The 15306-nt window shown below is 38.9% G+C and overlaps 2 protein-coding genes across 2 annotated transcripts; both read right to left on the reverse strand.

The window, feature by feature from the left end:
- Nucleotides 1–303: 303 nt before the first annotated feature.
- Nucleotides 304–1860, reverse strand: LOC122666777 (crocetin glucosyltransferase 3-like). Its single transcript, XM_043862846.1, has one exon. The coding sequence runs from the start codon at nucleotides 1822–1824 to the stop codon at nucleotides 328–330; it is 1497 nt and encodes a 498-aa protein (XP_043718781.1). The 5' UTR covers nucleotides 1825–1860; the 3' UTR covers nucleotides 304–327.
- A 6216-nt stretch (nucleotides 1861–8076) lies between these two features.
- On the reverse strand, nucleotides 8077–15050 carry LOC122668875 (sulfate transporter 1.2-like). Its single transcript, XM_043865440.1, has 14 exons — nucleotides 14682–15050; nucleotides 12298–12680; nucleotides 12164–12212; nucleotides 11842–12049; nucleotides 11543–11717; nucleotides 11341–11406; nucleotides 11136–11249; nucleotides 10924–11040; nucleotides 10705–10831; nucleotides 9978–10264; nucleotides 9698–9888; nucleotides 8649–8734; nucleotides 8480–8556; nucleotides 8077–8332 (listed from the first exon to the last, which is right to left on the reverse strand). The coding sequence occupies exons 2-14, from the start codon at nucleotides 12631–12633 to the stop codon at nucleotides 8189–8191; spliced, it is 1977 nt and encodes a 658-aa protein (XP_043721375.1). The 5' UTR covers nucleotides 12634–12680; nucleotides 14682–15050; the 3' UTR covers nucleotides 8077–8188.
- Between the last annotated feature and the right edge of the window lie 256 nt (nucleotides 15051–15306).

The following is a 15306-nucleotide window of genomic DNA, read 5'->3' on the forward strand; positions in this document are numbered from 1 at the left end:
CCCACAGACAACACACACATGCTGTAGCTTTGGTAAAAGTAACTAGTGGATCTTGCCAAGAATGTTCCTAGAAATGGAGTTGGTTTTTCTAGAAATAATACCTTTGAAGGAGTTGGGCACCTGATCCACCCGTTAAACAGATTTTCTTCCTAGGTGAATAGATCTTAGTAGATAGTAAATATTCTAAATTAAACGCAAAATGTTGGAATTTACAAGTCTGATTGTGTAAAGTGGAAGGAAATGTATCCAATGGGATTTCCATACTAATCCTCACTGGTGCCATATATGGCCACTGAGCCATACAAGATCTCAATCGGTTAATCTCTCTCAACTCAATACAACAATCGCAAGAAAACCTTCAAGTGCCTTGAGAGAAGAACCCTTCTGATCTCCATCTTCTCTCACAGAATCCCTTATCTTCTCTGCAATCTCCATAGCTTTCCTCTTCATCTCCTCCCCTTTTCCGTCATTACTCATCACCATCTTAACAACCCTCTCCACCTCTTCCCTCCCAACCCAACTCTCCACTCCTCTTGTCAGCTCTACACTCACCCCCATCTCCTCTTCCATCATCTTCGAATTAAAAGTTTGTTCCCCTGCTATTGGCCACCCTATCATGGGCACCCCTTGGCTCAAGCTCTCCAATACCGAATTCCAACCACAGTGACTCAGAAAAGCTCCTGTCGATCCATGTGACAAAATCTCCAACTGAGGCGCCCATCTATGCACCACCATACCTTGCTTTCTCTCTCTCACTCGCTCTTCGAACCCTTTTGGCAACCACTCTGCTCTGAACTCAGCATTAATGTCGAACCCAATCGGAGGCCTCACGACCCAGATGAACGGCTTCCCACTAAACTCCAAACCCATTGCAAGTTCCATCATTTGGGTAGAGCTGATTGTGTTCTGAGACCCAAATGAGATGTAGAGAATCGAATTTGGTGGATGGGTATTCAACCAATTGACGCAGTTGTCCGCGGTGATTCCTGGTTCCCTTCCTGAGCGTGAGAAGGACACATTTAAAGGAGACGAAGAAGAAGAAGGATTGAGCAGTGATAGAGGAAGGAGAGGCCCAATAGTCCAAACAGGGAGTCCAGTGTTCTTTCTTAATAGATCAAGCCCCATAGGTTCAATCTCTTCGACGGTGTTACAGAGCATCCCATTAGAACCCAAAGAAAGTGAAATCAGTTTCTGGTTTAATCTAGACATGAGATCAGTACCATCTGCGTCTCTCAGGTTCGGACTAAGCTGTGATCGATGAAACCTGCAAGTTTCAGGGAAGCCCGGGACAGAGAATTCATCAGAGGTGGTGTTGCGGTGAGGGAGGTTTAACCATAAAGAGAAATAGGCGGCGCTTCCGAAAGCTCCGCAGGTAGTGAAAATAAAATGAGGTGTATGGAAGCTTCTGGCAACGTTTACAGCCCAACCCATGAAGACATCAGAGATGATACAGAGAGGTGGGCGGCCTTCTTGTTGGAACATGCTGGAGATGAGAGAGTGGAAAGAAGGTTGGAGGGTCTGTGAGGCTTGGAGGAGGATGATGATGTGAGAGAAGGGTAGAGAGTCTGTATTTTCGGAGTTGGGTGGGAGGCCATGGTCGGAGCTGCAGAAGGGAAGCTCTGCGAAGCTGATAGTGGTGGTTGCAGGAGAGGCTGTGGATTTGAGTTGTTGGATGTTGAGAGGAGTGGATACGATGGTGATGGTGATGGTGAAATGTGTTCGTTGCTCGATTTGCTTTGCGAGTGCTAAGAAAGGAATGAGGTGACCTCGAGCCATGAACGGTAGCATCACAATATTGGTCTTCGCTGAAGAGTTGTTCTTCATTGTTTCTTCTCAAACTTGATCTGAGAGTTGAGTTGTGCAAAGATCAGCATTTTAAAGTGTTCTCTAATTTTTCTGCAATGGCGAATTGGCGATATAAATGGGGTGGTCTCGGTCTGGGTATGTCCGAGACACCAGCATGCAGATTGGGTTCTCATATGTCTGAGAAAAGTAATCACTCTTTTGCTTGTGTGTGCTGTTGGTGTAGGCCTCTCTATTCCGGGACTGGCTCCTGTGCATCCGGGCAGCCGTGCAGCGACAGACTCAAGGCGCTGCGCTTTGATCGCCTTACCCTGCTCGAGCCTTGAGTCTGGCGCTGCACATGCAGCCCGGCTGCCCGGATGCACAAGATCTTTTTCGCTTTATTCCTAAAGTGCGGCAGTTCTAAGTGGAGAAGTCGACAGCTGCCAACATCTCCACCTAGCACTGCCGTATATCCAACGACAGTATACCCAACCGATCATGTACGGTCGGAAAATAATCCTCTCCAATTCTTAAAGTGTTAGGTGAGATGTACCTGACAACTACTGCATCCAACGGTCCATATCATATTGATATGAAATGTTGGATGCAACAACTGCCAGGTGTCGATTCGACATCTCCACCTAGCACAGTTGTACGATCGGATATTTTATTTGTTTACATGTAAATATAGCTTTTCAGATAGCTATAGCCTATCCGTATCCGTATCCGTTTAGCTTTCGGATGGATTCGGATAGTGATAAACGGATACAGAAATGGATTTCGGCTATTCATTTATATCCCTACTTATAGGTGTTTCTTAGAATTTTAAGACGAATCAAAAACAAAATTTTGGAGGATAAGATTTTGATGGTTAAGAGATTCTCTTTTCATTGCAGGTGAAGAGAAACTCAGTTCTCAAAATATAATATTTAGATTTTTTATGGGGAAAGTTTTCATACACGGCTGTGTAAGCCATGTATGTGAGAGGGTCTCTCACAAAGAATTGAAAAAGTCATAAATCCCCACCCATTAATTAATGCCTTGAAACTTCCACCCTCTCACATACACAGTTTACACGATCGTGTATGAAAACTTTCCCCATTTTTTTTTATTTTAAGAAAAGGTTTTCCATATCGCAAATGTGGGGAGGAATATATATATCACACCGATGGGTGTGTCCTACATGCGATCCATTTATTTAGGATACGAAAAAATAATAATAAAATAATTCATGTAAGGTGGAAATTCATTGTTGTAGGTATTATCAAATTCTATAAAAAAAAAAACAAGGGAAATTTATACATACCACCCTGAGGTTTGACGAAAGGATATTTTCACCCCCACTTTTGGAAAATTCTACGTACCCCCTGAGATTTGCAAACGGTAACAAATAAGTCCATTCCGTTAATTCATAATTAATGGCGTTAAAAACATGAGATGAAATGACAAAATTGCCCATGCAAAAAAAAAAAAAAAAAAACCTGCAACTCATCTTCCCCAAATTGATTGGGGAAGATGAGTTGCAGGTATCCTGAAAATCTTTCAAAATCCTTCCACGATCCTTGCTATTTTTTTTTTTTTTTTGAACTTTTATTTTAAAGAGGTTGCAACAACAGAATAAGAAATTCTGCCTCCATCATCAATCAATCAATCAATCCTCTTCTTCCTGGTGGAAGCGAAGGTGCTTCCCTTCCGGAGTGAGCAAACCCTTCAAACGCAGGACTCCAGGTGAAATAGCGGAAACATAGACCTCCTCTGCTCCTTCAATCTCGTCATCCTCGTTGTTCACGAACCGGGTATGCTTACCCTTGAACTCAGGCAGCATTCTCTTCTCCTGAACGGTCATCTTGCTCAATCCTGCAACTCATCCTTCCCAAAATCGACTGGGGAAGATGAGTTCCAGGTATGGGAAATCAATTTACACCTAACCAGCCCTAAATCAAAGGGAAAATTCACACCCCACCGGAATCTAACTACAATCCGTTTGGTCACCGGCAAAACCGTCTTCGCCATCACTGCAACCCCAGACAAAAACCCATCTGGGCGGCCATGAAATTCACTCAAGTCTCTCCAAGCAAATCCAATGATATGAGTTCCACCATTCTCCTTAGAATTATCGTTGGCGTTGATAGATGTAGAACTAGAAGCAGAGAGGGTTTTTTTCTTGAGAGAAAAATCGCCGACTTGAGGCTTGATTTGGAGGGAGAAAGTAGGGTTAGCGTTTCCAAGGAGATTGACTGAGTATATTTTCAATCAGATTCACATTATAGCCTTTTCCAGATGCGATTGCAGAAGGGGAAAAAAGTTCGCCTATGTTACTATTTCATCTTCTTCTTCTCCTTTGTTTCTGTTGTTGCTTCGATACTTCTGAACGTTTCTCTCGAAAACAATTTTGATTTCATTTCATTTTCTGAACGCAAATTGCTCATATGTTTAGCTCTGAATTGTTTGTCAAGATGAAATTTTATTCAAAGTTTGCCATGGGAAAAATCCTAGGAGAGACAGAAGAGATGTATTTAGCATCAATTCTTGAATATTACCAATTATCAGAATTTTCTTTTTTGTTTTTATTAACTATATGAATTACATAGAGGGCGGATGGTTGTGTTTTCAAGTTGGGAAACAGGCTCTTCGTGAATTGGAGATAAGATTGCGTATATTATGATCCAGGGTTGTTGTTTGGTGATGGGGTAATCGATTTGGATCAATCCAAAAGTCCTAAGGGACAACAAATCTGAAATTTATGATGTTCCATAACTGGGGAAAATGAGTTGCAGGTTTTTTTTTTTTGGTTTCTTGCAAGGGCAATTCTATCAGATCACTTTAAATTTTTAACAGTATTAGTTATGAATTGATGGAATGGACTTATTTGTTACCGTTTGCAAACCTCAGGGGATACGTAGAATTTTCCAAAATTGGAAAGTGAAAATATCCTTTCGTCAAATCTCAGGGATGATATGTGTAAATTTGCCAAAAAGGAAAAAGGTATTATCAAATTGCAACTTGCAACGACTGGAATCCTCTTAGATTTCAAATATTAAAAACCCAAATGTATCTGCCTGCTTTTCTCGATAGCATTCATCAATTCATTGAAAGACGTCATCTCTGTTTCCAATTATTAAAGTTACAACAAGTGGATCGATCGGTCATGTTCTCCGGAAATTCTCAAATCTTTCCTAACCGATGCAATGACGCATGGGCTTCAATCATGGTTTCAAGAATCGGAATTGGATCATAAAAATTGATCACTTTGAATCATAATCCTTCTTCTTTTCAAGTGGATTTTGATTTTGAAGGGAAAAGACATAGAAAAAGATAAAATGACCACCCCATCTTATGAAAAATGGAAATCCGGTACCTATTGTTCTTTTCCAATACATTTTTAGAAAATTATTTGCTCTAATTCCTGGCCGATCCATTTTCCCAAATCCCTCTAATAAGATGAATGGATCCCACCCGGGCAATGCGTTAGGACAAGGGATAAGGTGATCTTTCCATCCTCCTAATAGAAGAACTTGAACAAATAGACCTGACAAGAAAATGAAGCAAATAATAATCCGTACATTTCTATTGGCTTAGTTACTCTCAGATAGAGAACACTTTTCCATTGAGAAATGAGAAAGAGAGAGAGAGTTGAAAAAATAGACCAGACAAGAAAATGAATAATAATCCGTACACTCCTCTCAGATTGAGAACACTTTCCCAATTAGAGAGAGAAAGAGAGAGAGAGAGAGAGAGAGAGGCTGATGAGTTTAGTGGGGTCGTGTGTTGACCATTATTGTGGTCCTCTATAATTGCTTCTTGTCCTCTTTTGACTGTTAAAAGCCATTAAAAATTTAGTCTCAGCATGCACTAGTTTCTTATATAGCTTCATTTCTGTTCTCTATCTTCTTTCAGTTTCAAATTTGAGGAATCTAAAAGAGAAAACACACTCATTTGCCTAGCTAGAGCTATCTCCTCATGGTTACTTCTGCAAGTAAAAGGTTTTTGGTGTTGTAGTGTTCAAGTCTTTCAAGATGCATGCATGCTTCAGTTATTCCATGAAAGACAAGTTCAAAGGATTTGATAGTGAATCTTCTCACCATGCTTCTCCTAGCTACCATTTTTGAAGTAATCTGGAAGATCTACTACCCTTAACTTGGATGCTTCAAGTTTGTACACCAGCTCAGGATTCACAGAGTAAGAACATATACAATAATCTGATAATTGCCATTTTTTATAGTTTTAGTTATTACTTTTAAATATAATATGATTTAGCTTGCTAATCCAATCACACTTCTAATTATATGTATTGGTTAACCCATCTGATACTCCACAAGCTTTTTCATTAATGTTACTGTGTAACAGCAGATTGTCAAGTTGGTTTAGCAAATTTCTTTTTAGTTAATTTTACATGTGAGTAGCAGGGGATCTTAGGGACTACCAATCTATAAAATTTGGATTTCATCTGATCTGCCAAGTGACTAATATTTGAACTATTTTGATAAGCTAATCATGGTCGACTGTTCTGAAAAAAAAAATTAGGTGATGATGTCAAATTAGTCCCTACCGTTAGTTTTATGTTGTTAAGTGATGATGTCAGCCAGTTAAATAAATTTAAATCCCTAAACTACTCTTGACCAATGTTGAAAATGAAGGAAGGGTAGTATTATAAATTTAATTCTAATGTTTTAGTACAAAAGTAAAATAGTCCTTTCACACCAATAACTAACAACAGACTAACACCGTTACTGTAGAAGGGGTGATTTGAGTTTTTTCAAAAACTAGGAGGTGACGTGTAATTTACCCAAATTAATTCAGTTGAGAGATCAAAGTCCACCTTCTAATGAGCGCGTGTTCTACCCCAAAAAAAAAATGAGCACGTGAATTCTATATGGCCCACAAACGAAGACGATCATTTGGTAGTTCAGATAAAACCTAAAATTTATGCATGGATAGATAAACCCTAAAGTCTTCTATATTCATATATAAAAAAATCAGTCCAAATGGAGTTTGTCAAATGACAAAACAAAGCTTTGAAAAATTAGGTTTATAAGATACTACAAATAGAGGTTGGAGTACCGTAGACGTGTGTGAACACACATGTGGATGCAAGCTAAGGAGCACTATATGATCAATTTAGATTCCAAAATTTGACATTTGACCAATTCAGATCATGTAGCCTCTATTCAACGATCTGAATTGTCACATCATTATTCCTAATGAAAGAATAAGGCGGTTGGTTATCAAAGAAGACCTTTCTTGTGGGTCATGCAAAAACATTTGTGCCTTATTTTTTGTATTCCTTCTTTTTAGGAGTTCTTTAATAGTTTGATGTCCACCACTTCATTGGATCCTTTTTACATTTGTATATTTTATTGCTAGAAGCAATTTCAGTCTAGGAATCTGAGTGTATCTACCCGCTTTCCTGGCTTACATTCTTTATACTTAGTGGCGTCCTCTGTATCTCATGAAGCAAAATGGGGGGCCATGGCACAGTGGCACACTTTCTTGTCCAACTGCTGCTTTACTCAAATCAATGTTAGAAACCACCCCACTAGGCTAAGGTGGTGGACCCTGATTTTATTGTCAAGATTGTATGTCAACATGTTATGGTACTCTTTCACTCTCATATGTGATTCTTTATTCTCCCTAACCCTAATATGCAAATGAGGAATTCAAAAGTTCAATCATTAGAGTTGAATTGAAATCGTTGTTACTTGATTTAAGTATCTTACCTACAATATAACTCTATTGGCATGGAAGCTAACTATTTGGACTCTTAGATGTTAATGATGGTTATGTTTTGGTTGCATTCATGGAAACATGTAAGGAGAGAAAGGGAAGGGGAGAGAAAAATAAAGATAATGATTTTCCTGAAACTATTAGTATTTTGATATTTTGACTTAATCATAATTAAATACAAAAAGAAATAGAACAAAATATAACTCAAGTACAGGATTAGAAAGTGATAGGTGAAATGGAGAGGTGCTATGCGAACTTAAAGGACAATTCTATAGGACAACTATAAAAGATCGTACCCAGTGCACAAGGCTCCCGCGTTTAGCCTATAGGACAACTATAAGACCCAATAATATCATATGGAACAGGCAGAAAGGAAACAGGCAACTAGCAGAGAGAGAGAGAGCGAGAGACAACGAGCCCAGTTAAGGTTCACATTGCTTCGATCTCTTCTTTGAGCAGAGTCCTACAAACTATTTTTATCTTTACAAAGGTGAAAAAACAAACACAACCGCCCCCCCCCCCCCCTCTCTCTCTCTCTCTCTCTCTCTCCCTCTCCCTCTCCCTCTCAACACCATTCCTCTCTTTGTCACTTATTTCACATATATATATAAACAGTTTATATATATAGCCGAACTCAAGAGTGAAGGGGACGTAGGTATCACTGGTCAAAATCTTGCCATCACGCTTCTTCTACCATCTTCGGAGCGCATGTCATCACGGCGTCTGCAACTGTAAGGAAGATATGGTCGTCGCCTATCAACTCTGTAAATTTTGATGCATGAAGCTTGTCTATCACAACTGGCCCAGGATTTGCAATGACAAGCTGGTAATAACAACATTAAACGATCATCAATCAGGTTCTTTCCAGTTAATTCCATTCTTAACATCAGTAACTCTTAAAAATATATGATGGATTATACACTCCAATCACCAATGCCATAGAGCCTAATCAGGAGTATATGTTTCTTACTTGAACACTTCTCTTTTGGAGACAACTGTATAACTCTTCCAAGGCATGGATGCCACTGGTGTCGATGTCGGTAACGGCTGCAATGTATACAAATTATGAAGATAAGTTCCAACATTCTTCATACCAGTGAAAAAAAGAAAGCATAACTGAATGAGCTGTGATTGCTTACGTGACATTTCGATGATCAAGAACTGGATTTTTGGTAGATCATTTGCTTTCAATTTTTGTTCCTCATCTGTTAACCATCTCAAGATCCTGCAAGAAACAGGTTTAGAAATTGGACTACATAAAGAAGCTTTAACTACAAACAAAGAGAGAGTAGGCTTGGGAACATTTTAATCCACCTCATCTGACCCTTGGATTGGACTGGACTGGAGAAGGGTATATTAGCCACGTACAATAGGGGGCAGGAATTTAGTGATGGAACTCACAGTCTGTCTAGGGGTCTAATCATAGGGTCACATCACCTTGGATGAAGTCTTCAACCTGGACCTGGACTTGGGTGGTGAAAAACTTTCTCCCAGAAGTAATACTCTGACATAATGAGTCGTTGGCCCCATGTTGACATTCTCTCTCCTCAGACACCATGTGGGCCCCCCCTATTGAACGAAACATTTTCTCACGCCCTGATTGGTGTAAAACTTTTCTTGCACCATGATTCGTGTCGTGTGGGAGATTCCTACCACACCAGTAGTGTGGGGAACTCATGCCCTATTTCTTATATGAAAGAATCAAGACATCCAATTGACTTCTGATTAGCCTGTGCCAAGCTTTAGTGGATAGTCCCCTAACCATCAATCCTTTTAGCCATTTGAATTTTGGATTTTCTAGAGGAATGCTATCTGACATGCTCACAAATAATACATAGAACATATTTTGGGATTTTCCAAGTTAACCGACATTTTAATTCAAAGATAGCCATTGGAGAAGGCCCAAAAAACATTGGGTCTTGACCTTTATGTAGGACCACTACATGGCATAACTAGTTATAGGTGAGGATAGTGGTGGATTCACAGAGGCATAACTAGATATAGGTGAGGATAGTGGTGGATTCACAGATGTATAATTATAAGTACTTCTCTACTTTAAAGTTACTTTAGTATATAAAGCAGTAAATTTCAAATACTAGATGAAAGAAGATACATGACAATTCGTAAGAAAATTCAGAGGCAAGGACAATGCATCAAGATGGAGAATGACTCTAAAGATCATCCTTACCTCTCCCTAACATAGTTGGAGTTGGAAAAGTATATTGCTGAATCAACTCTCACAATCAGAACCCCAGGGGCCTTGGTCGCCTCTGGATATTGTTGGACATTCCTGTAGACTGTTGTTCTGGGAATGTTTCCAAGTATTGCAGTCCGTGGCCTTGTCACTTGTAGGAGAATTTTAGCAAAGGATATGCAGACCTGTCATAAACAGCACAAACAACTTTGAATTGATGTGAATAGACAGATAATCTGAAAGTTTGTGAGAGGTTACAAATTCTATTCCTTACCGCAATCAAGAGTCCAATCTCAACAGAAGCAAACACAACACCAATGAATGCTCCCATGCAAGCGACAAAGTCAAATTTATCGATCTTCCAAATAAGCAATGCTGCTTCAATGTCAATCAGGCCGATCACAGCATTGATAATGATAGAAGCAAGAATGGCATTTGGGGTATACTTAAAGAGGGGTGTGATCAGTTCTAAGGTCAGTAAAACAACCAAGGACATCACAATGTTGGAGACAGCGGTTTGGCAGCCAGCCATGTAGTTCACAGCCGAGCGAGAGAAAGAACCTGCAAGGACAGAAAAAAAAGGTCATTACACCAACAGACAGAAACATTTGGCTTCAACACACTGATGTGCTATATAATTCTTATACATCCAGGTTTTCTCGTGGTATTTCTATTATGCACAAAATTTGACTCTGTAGGTGATCATAACCATCCTGCTGGGAGAATTTTAAGAACCATGTCTTTTCCTTTCCTGACCTCTGAAGAATTGTGATACACTGATGGTTACACCATTACAGTGAGTCTGATTGAACCTCTTTTTGGTATGCTTCTAGGTCCAACTCCCTAGCATGTGTCATGCATTGATCATTCCTTAACAGAAATCTACCGTCTACCATACAAGGACCATTAATCTCACTATATAACTTTGTTGAAGAACATATGCCCTACAACTAATGGACATATGCATTGATCATTCCTTAACAGAACAATTTTAGATATACCTGTGGCCACATAACAAGAAGTCATTGAACCAACAACATTCATCAGTCCTAGTGCTACCATCTCTTTGTTTCCATCTAGTTGATAGTCCTTCATGGATGCAAATGTTCTCCCAATCGCTGTGGCTTCCTGGTAAATCATAGGAGTTGTCATTAGATGCAGGAACTCAATCATTGAACTTTTCTGGACAAACTGAGAGATGGGCAGCAAAATTAGCTTACTGTCAATGCTATCACTCCAGCCACAACGCCGATCTTAAAACCTGTCCCCAGGTACTTTCCAGTGAAATAAATTTCATTCACCGATGATGGATTTATACCTTTTTTTATATGATTCACCTTCATATGTTACCAAAGTATTAGTTTACAGGAGTTGTTGCTTCGCATGAAAGTTCAGGAAAAGGGGGGGGGGGGGAACAGAACTTGTTACTCACAATTTGGACACCCTGTTTATCTGCGCGGGTAATATAAACGAAAAAGGTGGATAAGATAACAGAGATCAATGGAGCAATTGCCGCCACCCAGAAAAATTTCTTATTCTTCTTTCCCTGTTTTCCATCAAACCATTTGAGGGTCAGACAAGGACTTCTAACCCTATAAAATACAGGTAAATAGAGGTACATGAATTGGCACTCTTACAAGGTATTTGGCAAACAGAAGGAAAGCCAAGAATGATGACCCTATGATTATAGTCTGCCAATTCCACTGCAAGATGTAGTAAAGTTTAGTTACTTTAATTTGAACTATAGATCAACAGGATAATACATAAGGTCAAACAATATGCTCGAACCTGTTAATCCAGCTAATTCATTAAAGAATGAAAGAGTGAGAGATTGCTTACCCCATGGTGTACTGAGCCCCATACTGAGTGCATAACTGAAACAATGTCACTCTTTTTGGTAAAGTTCTTTATGCCAAGAAACCCTTTAAGCTGTTGAAGTGCAATTGTAATGGCAGCACCTCCCATAAACCCAACAATGGCAGCATGAGATAGGAAGTCAATCAAGAACCCCAATCTAAACACGTACAACATAAGAACTATATTAGTATTGTTCAATACCTTTAACTGTTAAAACATCAGGTACAGGATGCAATGAGAGGAGCAAGAAACAACAAATTATCTCAATATTAAATCATAACCTGAAAAACCCAAGTGCAGCTTGAGTGATTCCAGCGAAGAAAGTAGCTGTGAATGCCAGCCTCTGATATTCAGCTGCATTCTTAACGGGATCAATCTCATTTTGGAGCAAAGTGCCCAGCAAAAGAGACACCACAGCAACTGGTCCAATGGCAATATCTCTAGAGCTCCCCATGAAGGCATATATTAGTGGTGGAACAAAGCTGGTGTCTGTAACAATCCACAAAACAGAAAGAAATAAATAAAAGTAACAAGCAGAAAACATAAATCTATTACAGGCTTATAAGCCAATGTAAGGTTTTGACCAGCAATGTAAAAACTTACAGAGCCCATATTGAGGAGCAAGATTTGCGAGCTTTGCATAACCAATATCCTATTTTAAAAGTTAAAAAAAGAGTTATGATTGTTTCTTTGTGGACACAAATCAGTTCATATATATTTTGGAGAATTTCATCTACCTGAGGAATACAAAGGCTTGCAATGGTAAGTCCTGCAATGAGGTCTCCTCTGAATTTAGTTAAATTGTATTCTCTCCCCCATTGTAAGACTGGGAAAACAGATTGTAGGCCTAGGATGATCTTTCTTGATCGAGGTTGGTCCTTAAAATCACGTAGAGGGTCATCTGGGAAGAATGTTTCCTTAATCATGCCTGAGAATTCCTCAAAGAAATTCTGCCTCGGGGCCATGCCCACCTTGTGAACATGTCGCAGGTTATCAGGATGAATGCGCGATGAAGGCAGACCTACAGTGTCTATTTCCCTCCTTTCCGACTGCTCCCCAGATGAGTGAGCCATTGGAACAGAAGCTATTGATGAAGTTCAACACAGACAAAAGTATTCACCTGTAAAGCAACAAAAACCAGATAAAAAAAAAACATGAATCAGAAATGATGCAACTAATTCAATTTCTGTTGTGTAACAATAAATAACAATAACGAAATACCACAATTAAAATAAGAAGGTGCACATCATCTTCAAGGAGCAGACTAGCTCAATATGGCTTGAATAACCATTACATAAACTACAAAAGAGTCAAGAACCCATAGTGATATTTGAGTTTTTGAGCCCTGATTTTATCCTTAAATCTTACCAAGTGTCAAAGTGAACAGATGCTGAGACTTTGTTAGATGCTACAGACATGAACTGCCTTACATAACACACAAGGAGCTACATAGGACCACATGCTTATATATAGATTCCAAGTAACTTCCAACTGAACTTCCAGGTCAAACTTCTCAAATTTAAGGAAATCCTCCACATCAATAACTAAAAGGAATGTACCTAGATCTCTTAACATACCACATACAAGACGGCAAACCAATTAAAAGTAGAATATTATTTAAAACTCTGATCATAAGCTGAATATACATTATACAAAACCAATGGGTGAAGTAGGAAGTTATATCTATCAAGCTTATAGAATTAAATAATTATGTAGATAGGGTATTGACTTTAGGGAGGTGTTGACTTGTGACGGCTGATGCAACTGATATGTCATCTAAAAGATCATTCTCAACCATCAATTGAATTGTCCTGTTAAGAAGTTGGGTTTCGGAAATGAAATTGCAATATCTGTGGTATGTTTTAATGATAAAGAAAATCAACCCATTGCGTGAGCATTTTAAATTCTGTGGGAGGATAAAAAGATTGACAATTTTATTATATTGGATTCTATTTTCACATTCTGATCCCTAGTAAAGATGCTGAGAAGGAAAATTTGATACAATAAACAGAGAGTATTACAAACAGCTTATTATAACAAATACACCACCACTTGTTAATTCCTCAAAATGCAAAAGAAAAAAAAAAACATTGTATTAGAAGATAACCAAAAAGAAGGAACCGTACAAGCAATTCAAATTTCCCCCAAGTATATAAATCCTGATCAATCCAGGTTGGCTCCTCCGATCAAACACATTATTATTACATTTCTCTCAACCACTGAACGTGGGACGTGTCTATAAGGTCAAAGGTTTTATGGACGGTTGTTCAAATCTATAGAGTATCTATCTAGTTGTATATCATTTCTTGGATAACTAAATAATAGTTTGGATTGCTAACTTGCTAAATTCCATAATATAATTGTCATCGTTACTCTTGGTGGTCTTCTCATCACTTGACAACTCCAATTGAACTGAAACTTGATATGTGAGAAAAGGGGTATCTGAGTCTGCTTTTAAGCTCCCATCAGACTTGCTATATGTACAAGGAGATGGTTCATCCATAAATATATTCCCTACGGACAGAGTACAGACCCATTCACAACCCATTTCCTATGTTGGGAAAGAGTTCTCGACACTGGTGGGGTCGATAACTCACCAATGAGAAGGATGCACGACGGGTTCATAAATAAGAAGACAAGGAGAAGAGAGAGAAACAAAGCCAGCCCATGTAGCCTCAGAGAACAAGTAAGCCCTGCCCCAGTTGGCCCCAAGAAAAGATATTTCAAGAGGGTTTTTTTTTTTTTGATAAACTTTAAAGAAGGTTCAAAGAAACAATAATCCAAAATAACTCAGAATTTCTGGATATTGGTGTAATCATACTTTGCAGGTTTGCTTGTTTCAATGCCATAAGAGAAGAAACTGAGAAAAGAAAAAGTTTAACTTGGACGTCTAGGCTGATTTCCTCCAGCAAACAAAAAAAAAAGTAAGAGCTTTACATGGAAACCATCGATAGTGGCAGACAGAATCAGAAATCATCATCGCAGGAATGCAGAAAAGGCGCACACACACATACCCAATAGCAACAGAAGGACTAAGAAAGGAAGAAGTAATTCTCTTTTTTTTCCTAATCTTTTGAATAACTAAGAAGAACTACAAAGAGATCTAATTTCACCATCGTACCTTTTTTCCGTTCGTTCGCCACTCATGATGGTTCTCGTCTTACTGGAATGATTACTGGAACACAATCTAAAGAATAGCACAAACCCAAAACCTGTCCAAGTTCAACGAATCTATACCATTTTATGTTTTTCCTTTTCTGTTGCCCATTTACCTCCAAACCGGTATCGGTAAAGAATTCGGTAACAACAGAAACAGATCAAGGAAGAAGGTGACGATGTAAGTAATACTATCTTGTGTCTTTCTGAACTCTCTTTTGATTTTGGAAGAGCAGAAGAATGTTGTTGCAGAGATGTGGTCCTTGTGGAGCTGTAATCTTTCCATGATTCGCAGAAAACCCATCAAAATAATCGAATCTCAATTTCAACTCCAATAATTGTTCTTTCGTTTCCAAATAGGAGTGAGAAATCAGGGACCACCTACAGTGCCATTCTCCATCTATTTGTGGAAATGTCAATGAGACCGATGACACGTCGTCAAGAATATTGAAAAGTCAAAAGTATATATATAACGACTTACGAAGCTTGACAAGCTGGGTCGCTTTCTTTCTTTTCATGGTCTTTTGTGGTGGCCTGTTGAGTGGTGACTAGTGACTGGTGGGCGGTGACTCTTGACCTGCAGGTCGTAA

The sequence above is a fragment of the Telopea speciosissima genome, chromosome 7, assembly GCF_018873765.1.
Source record: "Telopea speciosissima isolate NSW1024214 ecotype Mountain lineage chromosome 7, Tspe_v1, whole genome shotgun sequence".
In the NCBI taxonomy this organism is placed as follows: Eukaryota; Viridiplantae; Streptophyta; class Magnoliopsida; order Proteales; family Proteaceae; genus Telopea; species Telopea speciosissima.